Source organism: Tupaia chinensis, unplaced genomic scaffold (assembly GCF_000334495.1).
Source record: "Tupaia chinensis unplaced genomic scaffold, TupChi_1.0 Scaffold144991_2, whole genome shotgun sequence".
NCBI lineage: Eukaryota > Metazoa > Chordata > Mammalia > Scandentia > Tupaiidae > Tupaia > Tupaia belangeri.
Window position 1 is genome coordinate 2,206,162 of NW_006204851.1, and position 22,450 is coordinate 2,228,611.

Genomic DNA, 22,450 nt, shown 5'->3' on the forward strand with positions numbered 1-22,450 from the left:
GAGAAATTATCCCTCAGAGGGATAATTATGCCTCAGTTCCTTCTCCTCCATTCTCCTCTTGGGATCCTGGGATGCATGCACATGTGCCTGGTGTGTTTTTCAGGCCCCCGGGTCCGAGACTAGAACTGCGACAATAGAGTCGGCAATGTGAGATCCAGCACTTTAACCACCATGCCACCTGCTGTCTCTCCAGATTTTTTCTTTTTATTTTAAGTAATTTCCTTAACTTAAAATGACCTATAATGAACTAATTTTCATTTGATATATTCTAAGAGAATATGAGAAATTTACTTGGCATGTTCTTGTGTTTAAGTCAAAATATAAGATTTAAGAGTCCTTTGACCATACTGGGATGCAAGAAAAGTAGATGTGCTACTACTTATAAGAAGAGGTTACATTTCTGCTTCATTACTTTTTGTTTTATTTCTTTGTTAGTGATTTCCTCACCATCCTATCCATACCACTCTGCTTCTATTCATGCTGCTGCCACCCCTCTACAACCACCACCACCACCACCACTACCACCTCCTCCTCCTCCCCCGACTCCTCTTGAGGTAGGAGAGGTTTCAAGTTTACCACCACCGCCTCCACCTTATTCCTGTGATCCAAGTGGCAGTGATCTACCTCAGGGTAAGTAGACTTGGGTGAGAATTATTTAGGTACAAGATATCTCACTTTGCACATATTTCACTTCAGTTGACCTGTCTTGAGGGAGTGGGGTTACCAAATAAAAACTGTTTTGAGAGCATAATTCTAGGTAAGTGGCTAAGGAAAGGTGCAGTTGAAAGTCTTCAAGCTGAAAATACAATCAACTGGCTAAGTTGACTCATGCTGCTTTTTAGGAAGGGAGGGATAGCTACATATGTGACCTGAAGAAGATTCTTGAATGGATGTCATTGCTTTCATTGACTGTTTTTTTTCCCCCAATGAGGCATTGTATTTGTATGTATGTATTACACCCCATTTCTAATGTAAAGAATCCCAGGATTTTCCCTCCTGTATGTTTCTGTCTTGCTTCTTCACGATCCATGATGCCAGGTGAAGTCAGTACAATGAAACCAAACTGACGGAATGGGAGCAAGTTATTCTGCTATTTTTCTAGATCTTTTGAATTGCACCTCAAATCTGGGGCTGGTCACGCCAAACTTGTTTAACCTGCCAGTGAGGTTCACAAAAATTTTTCCAGCTCTGTGGTCATCGACAATTTCAAATTTGCCAGTGTAATCATGCTTCATCATCGTAGTTAGAAACCAGACAATGACTTTTGTGCATGACATAATAAGAGCTTGGTGTTTGCCTCCCTTTTCACCATTGTTGATGCTCTTGAGAGCATCAGCTGGGACTTACATGTCCACCATTATGGTGGCACAGAAAGATGGCAGAAAGAGGTGACTGTTTTTCTTGGAAAGCAGGAATCCTACCAGTTTTTTCCCCATTGTTGGCAATCGCAGGGCCGGCAGGTGGCAGGATGGTTAAGAGCTCTGGACTCCCGTATGGCTGACCACCATTAGAGTCTCGGATCTGGTGGTTTGCTTTTCTCACTTTCCCACCCTCTCTCTCACTCTGTCCCTCTCTGGTCAAATTAAATAATAAAATAAATAAAGTTAAATAAAATAATTCTTTAAAAAAATTGTTGCAATCTCTGGTATTCAGCGGAGTTTTAAAAATGTGGAGAAGGTCTCTGGGGAAGAAGGGCATCTGACCTGCATGGATTTTAGCCCTATGCTCTTGTTTCCTTAAACATCTAAAGGGTAGGTTTCTATTGAAAGTTCTTTGCTATTCTTCAGTTTGGCAGTGTTTTTCAAAAGAAAATTGTATTTGAGAATCACTTGTGGCTTACTTAGACTTTCTTTGCTATAGCAGTTATATGTTTCTTTTGTTTTTTTTTTTTTTTTTTTTTTTTAGCTGCTTTTCTCTTCCCTTTTTTTCCCCAGCCCCTAAGCTAGTCATCAAAATTCCATTAAACAATTTTGTCCTTTTTTCCTACCTTAAAACCTCATTATTATTTCTATGTAATTACTTCTTAAATCTAGCCAGCTTTGGCCTCAAACGTTTCCCTTATTTCCAGCTATTTGTTGTCATATAGCTTTTTAACTTTTATTTCAAACTTAAAACATCTATATTGGGGCCATCCAGGTGGCACGGTAGTTAAGGCAGCTCTATCCACATGGCCGACTGTGTGGTTTAAGTTCTGGACCCGGATGCTTGAAAAACATCCCGGGTGTATGTGTCTGCATGCTCAAAATCCTGAGAGGACGTGGAGGAGAAGGAATTGTGATGTGACTTTCTCCCTGGGGTCGTGATTTTTCACTTTTCCTCTTTCTGTCTTTGGTGAGTGCCCTATGACAAAAACCTAACAACAGCAACAAAAAGTGATAATCATTTCCACCTAATTTACCCAATATCTAAACCCTGATTACGTTACTACTCTATCTGTGCCCAAGATGTACTTTTTTCACCAAATAATGCTGATTGTGCATTTTTACAATATTTTATTACAAAAATACTCAGGTATATACTAAAATTGAAATCTAAAATAAATAGTCGTATGTCTACCACCTGAATTTTACTATTAACATTTAACTCTATTTCCTTTATCACATCTGTCCATTTATCCCTCTGTCTGCTGATTAATTAATCCATCTTATTTGTAATGTGTTTAAAGATAAATTGTAGACATTAATATACTTCCCCTTAAAACCTTCAGCATACATACAATTAATTAGACTTTAATCTCTTCTTTTGATGTAAAGTTTACATATGATGAAATGCACACAACTTAATACTAGTTGAGTTTTAAGAAATGCACGCATGTACCCATGTAACCCAAACCACCCTCAAGATATAAAATATTATTAGCATTATCACACAAAGTTCCCTCTACTCCGTCTTTTCTTATGCCCATCCCCACTTCCTTCCACAGGCAACTATCATTTTGATTTTTTTCTACCATAGATTAGTTATACTTGTTTTAGAATTTCTTTTTTTGTTTGTTTTTTTTGCACACCCATGTTTATTTTTGTTTTGTTTTAGAATTTCAATTTCATGTAAATATAATAATCCATTATGTGATTTTTCTTTTAAGTTTTTACACTATAGGGCATGTGTGCTCACCAGAGAAGGAGTGAGAAATTACCCCCCCCCAGAGAGGGTGGCCATCTCTCGGTCCCTTCTCATTTTTCCTCTCTGGATTTTGGGAACTCATGTGCATATCCCACATATTTTCTTTCTTTCTTTTTTTTTTTTTTTGGAGAGGTTTTTCGCTATAGGGCGTGTGCACTCGCCAGACAGAGAGAGACAGAGAGACAGAAAGCGAGAAATCACCCCCCAGGGGGAATGGTCACGCTGCAATCCCTTCTCCATTCTCCTCTCGGGATCTTGGGCATGTACGCACACGTGCCCGGCGTGAGTTTAAGCCACCGGGTCTGGGACGCGAACCGCGGTCGACTATTTGGGAGTCCAGCGACGTAGCCATTATGCCAACTGCTGGTTCCCATCCAGCATATTTTCTTAAGCCACTGGATTCAGGACTTGAATCATTAAGTTGGCCATGTGGAATCTGGTCTCCTGAACTACTGTGCTGCTGGGTGACCCTCATTATATAATCTTTATAGAAGACTTGCTTCTTAAACTCAGCATGTTTTTTAGGTTGTGTGTGTGTGTGTGTATGATTTTTTTAAAAAATGTTTTGCTGTAGTGTACATGTGCTCACAGGAGAGACAGAGATGGGAAATGGCCATGCTGATAGCCCTTTTCCACCATTTTCCTCTCAGGATTTTGGGCATGTACACAGACATAATACCAACACCCATCATGTTTTTCAAGCCCATGGGTCTGGGACTTGAATCCCACAGTCAGCCATGCAGGATCCACCTGTCTTGACCACCATGCTACCAGGTGACCCACTCAGCATAATGTTTTTGAGATTCATCCATATCTTTACATATATCAGTTCATTTGCTTTCATTGCTGAGTAGTATTTCATTAAATGAATGTTCCAGTTTGTTCATTCTCTTGACAAGAAATCTGACCTCTTTCTGGTTTGAAATTTCTATAAATAAAATAAATAAAGCTGCTATGAACATTCATATAGAAAAGTCTTTGTAAACATATGTTTTCATTTTCTTTGGACATATACCTAGTAGTATATTTACTTTTATAAGAAACAGCAGAATATCTTTCCAAAATTTTACCATTTTACATTCCTACCAGCAGTATGTGAGAATTCTAGTTGTTTCCCATTCTTGTCAACATGAAATATTGTCACTCTCTTCAGTATTAGCCATTCTGGTAACTGATAATGAGCACTAAAAAAACCCACTTTTTTATAGAGGAGTTTTTTGTTCACAGAAAAATTGAGAGGAAAGTAGAGAGATTTCCCATATACCAACTCCTCTACATGTGCAAAGCCTCCTATATTATTAGTATCCCTCATCAGACCAGAGTGGTACATTTGCTACAGTTGATGAACCTACATTGACACATCATCAGCACCTGAAGGCTATAGTTTACATTAGAGTTTATTTTTATATATATATATATACAGAAATTTTTTGCTATAGGGCACATATACTCACCACAGAGACAGACAGACAGGAAACAAAAAAATCACCCCCCCCCCAGGGGGTTGTTCATGTTGCTATCCCTTCTCCATTTTCCTCTCAGGATTTTGGGCATGCACACACATGTGCCTGGTGTGAGTTTCCAGCCACTGGGTCCAGGACTTGAACTGCGATTGACCATGAGGGAGTCTAGTGATATAACTCATACTCCATCTTCTGATCCCTAGAGTTTATTCTTTTTGTACATTTCACGGGTTTGGACAAATGTATAATTACATGACACAGAGTATTTTCACTGACCTAAGTCTTCTGTACTCTGCTTATTCATCCCCATTCCAGTTCCTGGCAATCATCATCTCCATAGTTTTGACTATTCCAGAATGCCATAGAGTTGTAATCCTATAGCACCTACCTAGCCTTTTCACATTGACTTAGCAATATGTACGCTTTTAAGGTCCCTCCATGTTTTTTTAACTTAATTTTATTCATCATCATCATTTTTAATTTCACCAAAGGGAGACAGAGAGAGGGAAAGTGAGAAAGCAAGTTGCCAGGTCCAAGACTCAAACCATGGTCAGTCATGTTTGAGTTCAGTGTCTTAACTACCATGCCACCTGCCAGGCTCCCTCCCTGCTATGTCTTTTTATGGCATGATAGCTCATTTATTTTGAGCACTGAAAAATAATCCAATGACTAGATATACCATGATTTATCCATTCATTCACCTATTGAAGGACATCTTGGTTGCTTCTATGTTTAGGCATTTATGAATTAACCTGCTTTAACCATCTGTGTGACAATACATTTTCAACTCCTTCAGGTAAATATCAAGGATAACTATTGCTGGATTGAATAGTAAAAATGTTTAGTTTTGTAAGAAACTCAAACTATTGGGACCAGCAGATGGCATAATAATTATGTTGCTGGACTCCTACATGTTCAACCACAGTTTAAGTCCTGGATACAGTGACTTAAACTCATGCTGGGTGTGTGTGTGTGTGCATGCCCAAGATCTGGAGAGAGAGGAGGAGAAGGGACTGCAGTGTGGCCATCCCCCTGGGCTGATTTCTCACTTTCTGTCTTCTGGCAAGCACACACACCCTATAGCAAAAATCTCTCTTCAAGAAAAAGACACTCAAACTATCCTTCCAAAATGCTTTACCATTTTGTATTCCCACCAGCACTGAATGGAAATTCTGTCGCTCTACATCTGTACCAGCATGATGTTGTCAGTGTTCTGGACTTTGGCCAATCTAATAACTGTACAATAGTATCTTATTATTTTAATTTATATTTCCTTATAGTATATGATGTGGGACATCTTTTCTTGTGCTTATTTGTCATCTGTATCTATATATACTCTTTGGTGAGTTGTCAAAGTCTTTCACTGGGGCCAGCAGGTTGCATGGTGGTTAAGGCACTGGATACTCCCACATGGCCGGCTGTGGTTCAAGTCCTGGACCTGGTGCCTTGGTTTCTCACCTTCCCTCTCTCTGTGGTTAAATTAAAATAAATGAATGAATAAATAAAATTTTCTTAAAAGTCTTTGACTCATTTTAATAGCAGGTTATTTTATCTTGGAGCTTTAAGAGTACTTTATATATTTTAGATAACAGTCCTTTGTTAGATATGTATTTGTAGATATTTTCTCCTACTCTGTGGCTTTTTTTTTTTTTCTCTCCTACTCTGTGGCTTGTCTTTATTCTCTTGAAAGTGTCTTTCAAAGAGTACTTTTAAATTTAACGAAGTTAAACCTATTGATGGTTTCTTTCATAGACTGTGCCTGTAGTGTTGTATTTAAAAAATGATCACCAAGCCAGTCAGGTGGCATGATGGTTAAGGAAGCTAGATCCCATATGGCCAACTGTGTAGTTAGAGTCCTAGACCCGGTGACTTGAAAAACACACCATGTGCATGTACATGCATGCCCAAAATCCCAAGAAGAAAATGAAGGAGAATGGATTGCAGTGTGGTCATCTTCCCGAGGGTTTTCTCACTTTCTCTCAGTCTCTCTCCAGTGAATGTGTGCAACCTATAGCAAAATTTTAAAAAATGAATCATTAAATTCAAGGACATTCAGATTTTCTTCTGTTATTTTCCAGGAGCTTTATATGTGTTTTATGTTTAGGTCCGTGATCCATTTTGAGTTGATTTTTATAAGAGGTTTAAGTTTGTGTGTAAGTTAATTTTTGACATACATATGTCCAGTTTGAGTACTTATTTATTGTGCTTACTGATTATTTTCTTTCTTTTTCTTTTTTGGAGAGGTTTTTGCTATAGGGCACGTACGCTTGCTAGAAAGAGACAGAAAGTGAGAAATCAACCCCCAGGGTGGATGGCCATGCCTCAGTCCCTTCTCCTCCATTCTCTTCTCGGAATCTGGGGCATGCACACACAAATGCCGGCCTGAGTTTAAGCTACTGGGTCCAGGACTCGAACCACAGTTAATTACGTGGGAGCCCAGCAACATAGCCATTATGCCAACTGCTGGTCCCATATTTTCATAGTTTTTTGTAAGTTCACTTTTTATTTTCCTATTTGTATGCCCTTTATTTTATTCTTTCTACTGATTGCATTGACTAGGACATCCAGTACTATATTAAAAAGAAGTGGAATAAGTGGGTTTCCTTGTTTCAGCTTTCAGCCCCTCCCCATTAAGAATGATGTTAGCTATGGATTTTTCATGTATGGTTTTTATTGTGGTGAGAAATGTCCCTCCTATGGGACCAACAAGTGGCATAATGGTTTCTTTGCTGGACTCCCACGTCCCCAACTGTGGTTTGAATCCTGGACCTGGTAACTTGAAACTCAAACTGGTTGCACACACATGTCTCCCCAAAATCCCTTGATTTCTCGTTTTCTGTCTCTTTGTCTCTCTCTGACAAGTACACATGCCCTATAGAAAAATCTCTTAAAACAAAATAACAAAAAACAGAAATGTCCCTTCTATGCTGATTTTGTTGAGTCATAAAGGGATGTTATATTTTATCAAGTGCTTTTCTTCATTGATTAATAAGATCACATGGTTTTTATCTTTTCTTTTGTTAGTGTGACATATTAAATTTATAGCTTTGCATATGTTGAACCATCCTTACACCCCTGGAATAAAGTCTACCTGGTTGTGGCGTATAATCTTTTTAAAGAAAGTGTCTTTGGATATGATTTGCTAGTATCTTGAGAATTTTTTCATCTGTATTCATCAGGGATATTGGTCTGTAGTTTTCTTTTTTTGTAATGTCCTTGCCTATTTTTGGAATGAGGGTAATGGAGGATTTATAGAATGAATTTGGGAGGGTTCCTTCTTTTTGGATCTTTAGAAATAGTTTGAGTAGAATTAGGATTAGCTCTTCTTTAAATGTTTTGTGGAATTCAGCAGTGAAGCCATTAGGACCTAGGTTTTTCCTTGTTAGGAGACTATACATTACTGATTTAATGTCATTGCTTGTTATTGGTCTATTCAGGCTTTATGAATAGACCATTATGTTTCTTAATTCAATCTTGGTAGATTATGTGTGTCCAGAAATTTGTCCATCTCATCCAGGTTTTCTTGTTTGTTGGCAAATAGTCACTTGTAATATTCTCTTGTGAATGAATTGAAATCAACCCAAATCCTTATGATCTTTCGTATTTCTGTTATATTTCCTGTTTCATTGGTGATTTGTCTTATCTAATCCCTTTCTTTGTTCTTAGTAAATAACCATGTGTTAATTTTGTTTATCTTCTTTTTTTTGGGACTTTTTTTTGGGGGAGGTTTTCACTACAGGGTGCGTGCGATCGCTGGACAGACAGAGAGACAGATAGAAAGTGAGAAATCACCCCCCAGGGGGGATGGCCACACTGCAGTCCCTTCTCCTCCATTCTCCTCTCGGGATCTTGGGCATGCATGCATAGGCACCTGGCGTGAGTTTTAAGCCACCGGGTCTGGGACGGGAACCGCGGTCGACTATGTGGGAGTCCAGCAACATAGCCATTATGCTAACTGCTGGTCCTCATTTTGTTTATCTTCTTAAAGAACCAGCTTTTATTTTGATTTATTTTCTGTATACTTTATTCTCTATTTAATTTATTTCTGCTCTAATCTTTATTTACTTTCTCCTAGTTTTTTTTTTTTGGCTGCTGCTGTTTTTCTAGTTCCCTGAGATATGTTGTTAGGTTGTCTATTTGCCACTTTTCAATTTTTTCTTGTGTTCACAATTGCTATAAACTTCCCTCTTATGACTGATTTCACTGTGTCCCATAGGTTATGAAAACTCATGTACTTATTATCCTTGGTTTCAATGAGTCTTCTTATTTTAGTCTTAGTTTCTTCAGTGGTTGTACAGTCATTCAGGAATAGGTTGTTTAGTTTCCATGCATTTGTGTGTTTTGCTTTGTTTTGGACAGGTTTTTTGCTATAGGGCATGTGCACTCGCCAGAAAGAGAAAGACAGAGAGACAGAAAGCAAGAAATCACCCCCCGGGGGGATGGACACAGACATGCACATGCACACGCCCACACCCACGCCCAGAGTGAGTTTAAGCCACTGGGTCTGGGACTTGAATTGCGGTCAATTACATGGGAGTCCAGTGACATAGCCATTATGCCAACTGCCGGTCTCATGTTTGTGTGTGTGTGTGTGTGTGTGTTTATTTTCTGTAATTAGTTTCACTTTAATTCCATCATGATCAGAGAAGATGCTGGATATGGTTTCTATACTTTTGAATTTGTAAAGGCTTGTTTTGTGCCCTGTCACGCTCAGTCTTCAAAAATGTTCCTTATGGTGGTGAGAAAAACGTATATTTTGTGGTTATTGGGTGAAATATTCTATAGATGTCTTTCAAGTCCATTTCATTTATGATATCATTTAGTTCTTTTTTTAAAAACTTTATTTATTTATTTATTAACTTGACCAGATAGAGGTGGGGGAGGGAGAGAAGAGGAGAGAGACGAGAGGAGAAAGAGAGAGAGACAGAGAGAAAGAGAGAAAGTGAAAGAAAGGAGAGGAAAGAAAAGCAAGCAAGCCATCAGGTCTGGGACTCAAAACGTGGTTGGCCCTGTGGTAGTCCGGTGCCTTCAAACATGTGCTGGCTCCTCATTTAGTTCTTCTATCTCTGTTTACTTTTTGTCTAGATGATCTGTCCAGAGGAGGCAGTGGGGTGTTGAGATCCCCAACAATTACTGTATTGTAGTCTATCTCTCCCTTTAGATCTAGCAGTCTTTGTTTCATGTATTTGGGTGCTCCAGTGTTAGGTACAAAAATATTTTTATTTAGTATATTCTTAGAGAATTAGCCCTTTTAATACTATATAGTGTCTGTGTCTCTATTTACAGTTTTTGTCTTAAAGCCTATTTTGTCTGATATCCGTATTGTGACTCTAGCCTTTTTTATTTCCATTCGCTTAGAATATCTTTTTCCAGCCCTTCACTTTCAGTATATGTTTGTCTTCATCTGTGAGGTTTGTTTCTTGTAGGCAGCATATAGAGGGCTCCTGTTTTTTGTTTTGTTTTGCTTTGTTTTCATCCATTCAGCCAGCCTATGTCTTTTAATTGGAGAATTTAATCCATTACCATTCATTGTTGTTATTGGTATTTGTGGAATTATCCCTGCCATTTTCTTGGCTAGTTTTTGTTTCATTCTCTTATTTCTGTTTGTCTCTCTCTAGTTTTCCTGGTATCGTACTCACTTCAGTGCTTCTTGAAGAGCTGGTTTAGTATTGGTGAATTCTTTCAGTTTTTGTTTATCTGAGAATGCTTTTATTTGTTCCCAGATGAAGGAAAGTCTTGCAGGGTATAATATTCTTGGTTGAAATTGTTTTTCTTTTGGCATTTTGAATATATCTTCCCATTTTTGCCTTCCTTGCATTGTTTCCATTGAAAGGTCTGATAATAGCCTAATAGGATAACCTTTGTAAGTAACTTGATCTTTCTCCCTCACCATTTTTCTCATCTTACTTCTGTCTTTGATTTTTACCAGTCTGTTATAATATGTGAGTGGAAGATTTTATGTTTATTCTATTTGTTATTCTTTGTATTTCCTGAGTCAGAATAGCTGAATGTTTCTCTAGGTTTGGATAGTTTTCTGAAGTATTTCATAGAATGGATTTGCTATGTTCTTATTAAATTCTTTAGCTTCTGGAATACCAATTAATTGGATATTTAGACATTTAATGATATCTAGTATTTCCTTTAGGTTGTCTTCTCTTTTTTTTTTCTGGTTCTTTTTTCATTGTTTTTGATGACTTTGTCTAAGTCAGAGGTGTCTTCTAGATCAGAAATTCGAACTTCTGTATGGTCTAACCTGCTATTAATATTTTCAAGGGAGTTTTTATTTCCTGTATTAATCTTCATCTCTAGAACTCTGTTTTTTTTTTTTTTTTTTTTTTTTTGGAGAGGTTTTTTCGCTCTAGGGCGTGTGCGCTCGTCAGACAGAGACACAGAGACAGAAAGTGAGAAATCACCCCCAACGGGGGATGGTCACGCTGCAGTCCCTTCTCCTCCATTCTCCTCTCGGGATCTTGGGCACACATGCACACGCGCCTGGCGTGAGTTTTAAGCCACCGGGTCCGGGATGCGAACCGCGGTCGACTACATGGGAGTCTAGTGACATAGCCATTACGCTAACTGCTGGTTCCCTTTTTTGTTTTTTTAATATGGTGTCTATCTCCTCCTTCAAACCATGGAAGGATTTTCCTCATCTCTTGGAGTTGGTTGTCTGTGTTCTCTTGCATCTAATTTAGCCTTGTCACTGTCAATATTCTGATTTTTTTTTTTGACATTTATGTTGGTTCAATTGCTCTGCCTGTGGTGGATGAGGAGTTGTCTTGTTCCCTTGAGAGAAGAATATTTCCTTGTTATTTTCAGATTTCTTTTGCCTCTGTGCTGATTTTTAGTCATCTGATGAATTATACCCTTCTTCTTACTTTGAAGAACTCTTTTTCCCAGCTGTGTTCTTAGTAGAGGGCTGTATCTTTGGATCAGAATAGTGTGTGTCAAGCCAGGTTCCGGTGTTTGTATTCTCTAACTATCTTTCAGGATGAGGTGCACTTGGGACTGTCTGAGAATATGTAACCAAACAAAGAATCTGAAATCATGTTCCTGGTGTGGGCCAGTGAACTGTAAAATCTAAAAGTGGCTGACTCCCTGTGTTTCTGCTGCATCAGTGGATGGAACTTAGGACAGCAGTGGTGAGGGGTGCAGGATAGGAAAGAAATCTCTTCATGTTCTTTAATCTGAACATTAGACTTTATACTGTACTTCTATGTAATAGTCACAGATATAAGTTAACTTTAAAAAAAATTTTTTTCCCATGGGATGTGTGTACTCATGGGAGAGTGGGAGGGAGCGAAGGAGGAATAAACCATCCCCCGGGGAAATGGCCTCACTGCAATCCCTTCTCCTCCATTCTGCCTTTGTGATTTGGGGCACACATGCACACATGCCTGGTGTATCTTTTAAGCTGCCAGATCTGAGACTCAAACTGTGATGTTGGCCATGTGGAATCCAGCACCTTAACCTGGGATCCATACCACCTGCTGCTCCTTTTTTTTTGATTAAGTTTGCTCTAGGGGGCACATACTCATTGGAGATAGAAAGGGAAAGTGAGAAATTACCCCCCAAGGGGGATGGCCATGCCACAGTCCCCTCTCCTCCATTCTCTTCTTGGGATTTTGGGCACATTTGCACATGCACCCAGCTTGGTATTTTTTGTTTTTTTTTAGGCTGCCAGGTGCAGGACTCAAACCATGCAGTTTTGGGATCAGCCACCTTAACTACCACACCACCTGGCTGGCCTATGATGATTATTTTTAATGACAGTAAATATATCAGTATATATAGGGAGGTCACAACTTAAGAGGGGTTTGTACTTTATCGTAAACTAGTTACTGGGGACCAAAGCAATTTTGCATATATAGTAGATTTGTAGCAATGTAAAAATTTGAGACAAGCAAGAAAATACATTTATTCTTCCTAAATTTTACCCTGTAATATCTGCCTAATGCTATAGGGAAAAAATGTGTATTTGGTGTATAAACCCTGAATCGTAAAATTATCTTACCTATAATGGTAGGTAAATGGTCATTTACTATCAGGTTGAATTGAGAGTGATATTCTGGAATGACTACATTTATATCTACTTTAATAATGCTCATTAAAGAGCAAAAAGCTTTTAAATGACTATTATAATTGCTTATGTTAATCTAGTCACTAATTAAATCTTTTTAATTTTAGATACAAAAGTTTTGCAGTACTATTTCAACCTGGGATTGCAGGTAAGAATCATGATAAAATTGCTTCAATAAGTTTCAGTATTCAAAGTATAAGCTATTTTTGATAATCAGACTCTTGAACTTTAAAAACAAATAACACCAAAAGGCCTAAAATGTTATTTCTGTCTTTCTAAGAGATCTCTAAGGATGACATAGATAGTTTTCTACTTTAACTTCTTATTGCTTCAGTTTCTCTTATAAAATGGTTGTTAATTGAGAGGAATGAGAACTGGGCTCTAGGCAGCACAACCATATTTAACATTATACAGTAACCTTTCATTGTAGTTTTATGTAGTAAAATAAATGGATTATTTTTCCTGCCACAATCCCTTCCCTTCTATTCTCCTCTCAGGATCTTGGGCACGCACACACATGTACCCTGCGTGAGTTTAAGCCATGAGGTCTGGGACTCAAACTGTGGTCGACTATGTGGGAGTCAGCAATGTAACCATTATGCCATCTGCAGACCCCCAAGAGCTGTATTATTTTTAAGTACTCATGTGTTTATAGATATTTGTCCAACAGTAGTTTTCACCACCACTAAGTCATAGTGGTGGGTACTGACAAATATCTTGATATCATGGAAAGATGTCTCTTATTTGAGGTGGGAGCTTTCTTTTTTGATTCTTTCTGAGATCATTTTGCCCCTGACATATGCTTGACTTACAATATAACAAGATCGTATATTTACTGAAAAAGGAATGATATACCTTAAGATTTGGCAGATGACAATAAGCTATGTAGTCTTTTGGATGTTCTCACATTCATTCATATTCTTTAACACTGATTTCCCTAACACTTTAAACATATCCTTGCTATAAAATTGCCTTACCAAAATAGTGCACATCTATGAATTAAGAGTAGTGGAGGGAACCAGCAGTTAGCGTAATGGCTATGTCGCTGGACTCCCATGTAGTAGACCGCAGTTCGAGTCCCGGACCCAGTGATTTAAACTCATGCTGGGTGTGTGTGCGTGTGTGCCCAAGATCCCGAGAGGAGAATGGAGGAGAAGGGATTGCGGCGTGACCATCCCCCCTGGGGGGTGATTTCTCGGTTTCTGTCTCTATGTCTCTTTTTGTCTGGCGAGCGCACGCGCCCTACAGTGAAAATCTCTCCAAAAAAAAAAAAGAGTAGTGGAATAATAAGATGGCTTCATGGCACAGTGGTAATGTGCTGCTCAAAAGAAGCCATATCCCACATAGCACCTGCAGTTTGAATCTCTGGCTTAGTCAGCCTGAAACATGCTGGACATGCTTGTAAACATCTAGGATCCAATAGGCTGGAGAAAGGAGATTGTGGCATAACCAGATACTGTGGGGAGGGTATTCATCCCCCTCTTAAAAGTTCATGTGCACATGCCCTATTATCAATTAAAAATTTTTCTTCTAAAAAAAAAAGAATAGTGGGTTGGGTTTTCATTCTATGAGACTTTTTCTCTCAAATGCAGTTTCAAGAGTTGATAAACTACTTGCCTCTTTATTTATGTTATTTTTTAGTCGTCATGTGGAAACTTTGTAATCCATTGTATAAGACTGATAAATTTTATTTAATTTTATTTGTTTTATCACCAGAGGGCATGTGCACTTGCCAGAGAGTGCTAAAAAGAGAAGGCACTTCCCAATGGGGCACGGTCACAACACAATCCTTTTATCGTCCATCCCATTGGGATTTGGGGGCGCACATGCCCATTGTGTTCTTCAGGTTGCTGGAGCAAGATTCAAACCACATTTGGCCCTGTGGGATGTCTTTCTACATACAGCATTAAATTGCTGTAGTATAGGGCCTGCCCAAGACTAAGGAATTAAAAATATTCTCTTGCCTTTTATATCATGGAAATACCAGGAAATGCAGGTTAGCTATTTTAATACTTTTTCATATTAGAAGTAATAACATTTATTGCAGTACGTTTAGAAATTTTTAAGATACAAAGAAAACAAAAACACCTCTATAAGCATTGCACTTTTTTTTTCTTTTTAAAAAATGACCAGAAGGTGTGTGCACTCACCACAGAGAGACGGGGGAGGGAGAAAGCATCCCCAGTGGGGCATGGTCACACTGTAGTCTCTTCTCTATTTTTCCATCCTGTCAGGATTTGAGGCATGCACACCCAGTATGTTTTTCAGTCCAAAGGGCCCTATCTCAAGCTGCTGTTGGCCATGTGGGGTCAGGTTCCCTTAGCCACTAGGATACTAGGCTGGCCCACCACTGTACATTTTGATATATTTTCTTACCACTTTTTTGTTTCTATTTACAAAATATAGATTGTGCTATATAATTTTATTGTGTTATAACACTATGAGCATTTAAAAAAAAATATTCGGCAGCATACTTTTTAAATTACCTTCATATTTTCTCATGAATCTATGATTAATTCATCTAGTTCCCTATTGAATACTTGGGTTGTTCACTGATTTTGCCTTTAAGACTAATCCTATAAAAGACACTTTCTATACAGGTCTTTGTGTATATCTCTGATTTCCTTAGAATCCTTTTTAAAGGGACCAGCAGTTAGTATAATGGCTATGTTGCTGGACTCCCATGTAGTCGACTGCAGTTTGAGTCCCAGACCCGGTGGTTTAAACTCACGCCGGGCACGTGTGCGTGCGTGCCCAAGATCCTGAGAAGAGAATGGAGGAGAAGGGATTGCTGCATGGCCATCCCCCTGGGGGATGATTTCTCGCTTCCTGTCTCTCTCTCTTTTTCTGTTGAGTGCACGTGCCCTATAGCAAAAAACCTCTCTCTCTCAAAAAAAAAAAAGTAATCCTTTTTAAAGAAGAATTCCTAGGTCCAAATATGAGATACTGACACTACAGACCATCTTAAAATTCTAATAGAAAATAAACTTTCTAAATGTCAAATATTTTAGGTAAAAACAAACAAAAACCATTACTATCACACCTGCAAATCATGGCCTAATTTTTTGGTGAGTAACTGTACAACTTTAAGAATAGGAAACAGTAACTTTTTTTTTTTTTTTCCCTTTCCCGCTTAAGTGCTATCACCACAACTACTGGCACTCCATGATGTTTGTGCCACAGATGCAGCAGCAGCATCTTCCTGTAGAGAATTACCCAGTCTATTCTGAGCCACCACCTCTGGTTGAGCAGACAGTTCCTCATTTGTACAGTGATATGGGGAGAGCAGATGGCACACAAGTAGAAGCATCAGCAAACGGTGAGTATGTGATGAGATTGCTGGGAAGATAGATAATTGGGTTTATTGTATTTAATTTACTAACAGCCCTTGGATGTTTTCCTAGGTCTATATACTAGACCAGAGCTTCTCAGAGGATGCTATATGGACCCCTTGGGGGTCCTTTAGACTTTTTCAAGGGACTCATGAGGCCAAAAGTATTCATAATAATACTAAGATTTTACTTGACCCATTCACTGTGTTATATTTGAATTAAAAGTGCCAAAATCGATAGTGGGCAAAACTGCTGGCTCCTAAGCACAAATCTCAAGGCATTAGCATCAATTGTGCTGGTAACCAATGTCTTCCTCACTGCCACATAGCTGTGGTACAAAAACATCAATTTTACTTCTTTTTTATTTTATCAGTAACATTCTTATTTTCACTAAATCTTTATCCTTGAATAATTTAATATTCTTTATGACAAAATGGAAACTATTCACAAAATCCTTTTGCATGCTAAAGTAACTGCTAATTAAGGAAAAGGACTTGTGCTGCTGAACTAGGTAAACTAGCTGACTTTTTTTAAGGAATACTCTTTTCTTGTAAGAATGATAGACAAACTGGTTATTCAGACTTAGTTGATCTGGCTAATGTTTTTTCAAATGAACAAGTGAGCCTGTCACTTCAAAAAAACAACTGGTAATATTGTTATCAAAATTAAAATTCCAGCTTTCAAAAAAAATAGAATTCTGGAAAACTTATGTCTCCCACCATGAGGTCTACAGTATCCCAATAATTAAAACTTCTAATAAGATAGGTGGGGCTATCAATGAATGTAGCATCAATATTTGGAAGATCTACATAACTCAGTGAAGTAATAGTTTCCCAATGACTAATTCATGATATTGCCCATAAATGATTTTGTAAAAGATGTATCCAAAGTGCAAGATAAAACAATGAAATTTTTTTGACAGTATTTAAAAAAATTTTTTTTAGTATTTTTTTGTTTTGACGATAGGACACATCCACTCACTGGAGACAGAGAGAGGGAAAGTGAGAAATCACCCCACAGGGGTGAAGGTCACACCACAGTCCCCTTTCCTCCATTCTTTTCTTGGGATTTTGGGCATGCGTGAACACTCGTCTGGCATGATTCGCAAGCCACTGCGTATGGGACTCAAACCATAGTCAGCCATGTGGGAGTTCCGTTCCCTAACCACCATGCCACTAGCTGGCCCTTCTTTTTTACATTATTTTAATTAACATGTAATAAGTGTGCATATATGTGAAGTACAGTGTGATGTTTTGATACCTGTATAGAATGTATATGAACACGTTAGGTTAATTTGCATATCTATTACTGCAACATTTCTTTATGGTGAGGACATTCAAAACTTTCTGTAGCCATTTTGAGATGTATGCTATATTATTATTAACTATGGTTATCCTACCACACTGAGGAACACTAGAACTTAAAACTTATTTCTTCTCTCTGGTAACCCTGTACTTATTGACCAATCTTTCCTAATCCCGCCTATCCATGACCTTTCTCAGTCTCTAAAAACAATAGATACTAAAGTAGTGGAGTATGAAACTTTGACATTGCTACTGACTTTTGAGAAACTACCACTTAGATAGTTTGGTGTAGCATCAAAGAATATCTACAATTATCTGAAAAGTCAAGTCATTAAAAGACTTCCCTCTTTCAGCTACAATCTCTGTGAGGCCAGGTTTCTTCATTATACTTCAACCAAAACAATGTATAAGTATAATAAATACAGAAGCATATATAGTGTATTGTTATCTCTCTTCTGAAATATTCCAAAATCTGAAACATTTGAACACTGGCATGATGCCACAAGTGGAAAATTCCATATCTGAGTTCATGTCGACAGGTCACAGTCAAAATGCTTCAGTACAAAAATGTTGAATAAAAGTACCTTCAGCACATGTATAAGATGCATATGAAACATCAGTGAATTTCATGTTTAGATTTGAGTCCCATTCCCAAGATACTCATTATGTATATGCAAATATTCCAAAATATGAAAAAAAACAAATCCCAAACATTTCTGGTCATAAATATTTTTGAATAAAGCGATATTTAATCTCTATGAGAATGCAGTTGTCGTCTACTAAGCCATACATTAGAAACTGGCACAAGTAGGGCCAGCCAGCAGTGGAGTTCTGGTTAAGGCAGCTGGATCTCACATGGTCAACTGAGCAGTTTGAGTCCCAGACCTGGAGGCTTACAGGCATGTATGTATGCGTGCTCAGTCCTGAAAGGAGGGAGAAATGGAGAAGGGATTGTAGCCTGACCATCCCCTTTTGAGGGAGCCTTTTCCTGTGTCCCCGCCCCCCCCCCCCCGCCCTGCATGCACTGCCATGAGTGCATGTGCCCTCTAGCAAAATAAAAATAAATAAATAAATAAATAAATAATTGGCAAAAGTATAAAACAGATTCTGTCACTGATTTTTTTATATTTTGGATAATAAACTTATTTTTCATATGTGTGTGTTAATAAATAATAGGCTTATTTTATATGAATTAATAAACATTTTAAACTGTCTCATTTTAATTCCTAATATAATGATTGATAGCTATGACTTACATAAAAGCTGTTTGGAGTTGTCAGTTTTTTGTTTTTGTGTTTTGTAAGAGAGATTTTTGCTAAAGGGTGCGTGTGCTTGCTGAAGAGACAGACAGGAAGTGGAAAATCACCCCCCTGAGGTGGGGGGGCATGGCCACACCACAGTTCCTTCTCTCGAGATTTTGGGCACACATGCACACATACCCAGCGTGCATTTTAAGTCACCAAGTTTGGGACTCAAAGGGCAGTCGATTCTGTGGGAGTCCAGCAATGTAACCATTATACCATCTGCTTGTCCCTGGAGTGTCAGTTTTTAAGAGTGTAAAGCCATTCTGATACCAAAAAGTTTGAGAATCACCATTGCTAGACCATAAACATGGTTGCTCTATAAGTTATAACAGATTGAGAGAAATTTGGGAGGTATTTAGAATAGGATCTTTAGACTGCACTTATTGGAATGAATCAGCAAGAAGAGATGATGTGAAGAAACCTAACTAAATTAATTTCACATTCCAGCACTGCTATTTGACAGCTGTGATCTTGATTAAATTACTTAACCTCTGCAAGCCTGGTTTTCTGCAAAATGGAAAATACCTGACTTTGCCAGAGTTGTTTTGAGACCTCATTTATAAGTATACTGTGCCTAGTACATACTAGGAATACTAATTTTCTTTTTCTTCCATTTTTAAAGTGTATTAGTAGTTTTAACATGATGTTAGCACTATGGTATTTTATCTCTTAGTGTGCTGGTCTATGATAATAAATGATGTGTCAACCTTTATTGCATTTTTGTACTGTGTACCTTTTATAGAGCAGTTTTAAATTATAGTAAATCATAAGGAAGAGGCAGTCTTTTTTTTTCTTTTTGGAATTAAAGGGTTTTTTTTTAGAAGTTTGCTATAGTAATATATGTTCAATGGAAAGAGACAGAGAGAAAGTGAGAAAGCACCCCTTCTCCTGCCCAGGGTGGAGATGGGTACGCTACAGTCCCTTCTCCATTCTCCTCTTGAGATTTTGGGCACACATGCATATAGCATGTTTTTCAAGCCTCCAGGTCCAGGACTTGAACTGCACAATGTGGCATCCAGCCACCTTAACCACCATGCCACCTGGCTAGCCCATCAGTGACATCTTAATTTCACAGAATGAGCTAACCTAAGCCCAAATAATGAAAGATTCTTTTTTGTCTAATAAGTATAGTCACTATAGCAAGGTCAGAATGCCATCTATTTTCACTGAAACAGGCTTGTGGTAACAAATGTACTGTAAAATTTAAGTAATGCTAGGGTCTTAATGACATTTGGGACATGACACTTTTAACTATACCTTCCAATATAAACCAGATTGTGTAGATACCTGAGGTTTGCTAAAGTGGTACAAAATGGTTATTTGGATTACATGTTATACTGGATAATTATTAGGTAACTTAATTGTGACCACAAGGTACTTAAACCATCCTAGAAAGATAGCTATTAATAGGTAAAGTATAGTAGTTCCCTCTTCTCCACAAGGATATGTTCTGAGACCCTCCCCCCAAATTATTCCTGAAATGGTGATAGTAACAAACCCTATAAATACTGGGTGTTTTTTTCATATCTATCTATCTATCTATCTATCTATCTATCTATCTATCTATCTATATATATATAGCCTACATATGATAAGGTTTAATTTATGAATTAGACATAGTAAGTGATGATAATAAAATCAAATAGTTATAACAGTATGGTGTAATACAAATTATGTGAGTGTGGTCTCAAAATATCTTATTTTGTACTGAAAGCATGGAAAGTGGAACTACAGATGAAGGATTACTGTAGCTTTGTCACATCCTATATATACACACACTTATATATACATGGAGATTCAGAAAATTCATGGGAAAATGGAATTAAAGTACTAGTTAATTTTAGTGAAGAACATTGAAATCCATGTATGTTTTATTCATAATATGCACTTTCCATGAACTTTTGAAGACATCCAATTTTTATATAATCTTTTGGTGACCTGTTTTAGTTGCTATTGTTTGTATCTAAAGTGCTTCTGTGAGTTTTTATATACTTAATATTGTTTCATTTTCACCTGTAAACTCATCTGTTTATGTTGCATAGGGCTCTATTTCAGTGAATTTTTGTATTTAAAGTATACTATATGAATTTTCTGTTTTAGGTACTTTTCCAAATCCTGACCTTGCATCTGTCCCTCATGGAGCAACAGTCTATTATCCAGTAATGTCAGATCCCTATGGGCAACCACCTTTGCCGGGTTTCGATTCCTGCCTTCCTGTTGCACCAGATTATTCCTATGTTGCCCCTTGGCATCCAGTTGGTGCAGCATATGGTAGTGGTTCTCAGATTCATGGTGCCATAAATCCTGGGCCAGTTGCTTATATTGCTTCACCTCCCTCAGCTTCTCATTATGTACCTCAAAATATGTAAGATTCAGCAGTATGAAGTACTCTTACACTGCCATTTCCTTGCTGTTTTGGTTTTTAAAAAGTATTTTATGTTAATGTTTAAGTGATCTAGATGGTTAGAGTAGTTACTGTTGTATTTGTCTTTAAGGTCATTTTACCTTTTCATTTAAAATAGTACTTTAAAGGAATATTACTTTGGGTTCTAAATAAGGAAATTGAGATGGATGTACAACTATCCCTATATTGAGCCTATTTTGTTGTATTCAGCTATTTTCTTGCAGCCAGCTTGTCAACCTTGTGTTAGCTGATGGTGCCAATTGATAAAAAGAAAAAATCATAAAATTATTCAGAAACCATACATCATATTAAAGAGTGCAAAATTGGAATAACTTTCACTTTTTCCTAGAATATAAAACAACAAAACCAAGAACCTTTGCTGCTGATACCTCACTTAATATTAAATGAAAGAGCTCTTCAGGTTTCTTAAGAATTGTCCAAACTGAGTTGTGTTCTATGATATTAATCAGTTTTGAAGGCACATGGTGCTCTGCTTTAGATTTTTCCCATATGCTGTTGTTTAATATTGGATTTATGTAACTGTTTTACTGCACAGTATTGAATTGGTGTCCTTTGCACAGTTAGCAGTAAATAAAAACTAGCATTTAAAATTGCCAAAATGAGTGGGATTTTCTTCTTTTTTGCTTTTTCATGGTAGCAAAGACCAGACATTTGATTGTTTCAGCATGTTTTTTTCCTTGGCATTTCAGTTGGAGAGGAATGTGAATTTATAGCATGAACTGGTGGGGAGTAGTTGCAGGGCCACTTGAAATGTTAATCTCAAGTAATTGCAATGCATGTTACTGTATTAGTTATTTTCTCCTGAGAATATTCCTTTTTAGGTTTTGTTTGTTGTTTTTCAAAAGCATGTATAATCCCCTAATGAAACTTTAATCTAGACTTTTTCAGCTATACTTTCAATAGTTGCCATATCTTGCAGTTTTTGCTTTTAAACTTACCTTCGTCTCAAGATCTGGCTTCTTTCTGACCTTTTGTGAGACATATTTCATCAGCCCTTTTTGCCTCCTCCATCACAAGATTTTCTACATTGATCAGTTATCCTTTGAGGGATAATTCATCCTGAATGGTTTGCTGTATTTCACCTGACAAATAGCTATTAATATATAAGAAGTGTTTTTTGGTGGGCCAGCCAGTGGTATGGTAGTTAAGGCTGCTGGATCCCATATGACCAACTGTACAGTTTGAGTCCCAGATCTGGTGACTTGAGAAGACACACTGGAGGCATGTGCATATGTGCCCAAAATCCCAAGGAGAAAGGAGGAGAAGGGATTGCATTGCGGCCTCTCTCTCTCGCTTTCTCTCCCTGGTGAGTGCACACACACTATGCAAACTTAATAAAGTGTTCTTTGGTTGCCAGAAAAACTATTTGTATCACCTTCTTTTTTTTTTTTTTTTTTTTAAGAGTTTTTTTTTCCATAGGGG

General features: G+C 37.7%; 1 protein-coding gene across 1 annotated transcript in view; it reads left to right on the forward strand.

Moving 5' to 3' along the window:
* ALG13 (ALG13 UDP-N-acetylglucosaminyltransferase subunit) overlaps positions 1–21,621 on the forward strand; it is a 128,558-nt gene extending 106,937 nt beyond the window's left edge. The window contains 4 exon segments of the mRNA XM_006167734.3: positions 436–630; positions 12,771–12,811; positions 15,802–15,982; positions 20,704–21,621. Of these exon segments, the coding sequence (XP_006167796.1) occupies positions 436–630; positions 12,771–12,811; positions 15,802–15,982; positions 20,704–20,972 (686 nt within the window). The 3' untranslated portion in view covers positions 20,973–21,621.
* Positions 21,622–22,450: the final 829 nt, after the last annotated feature.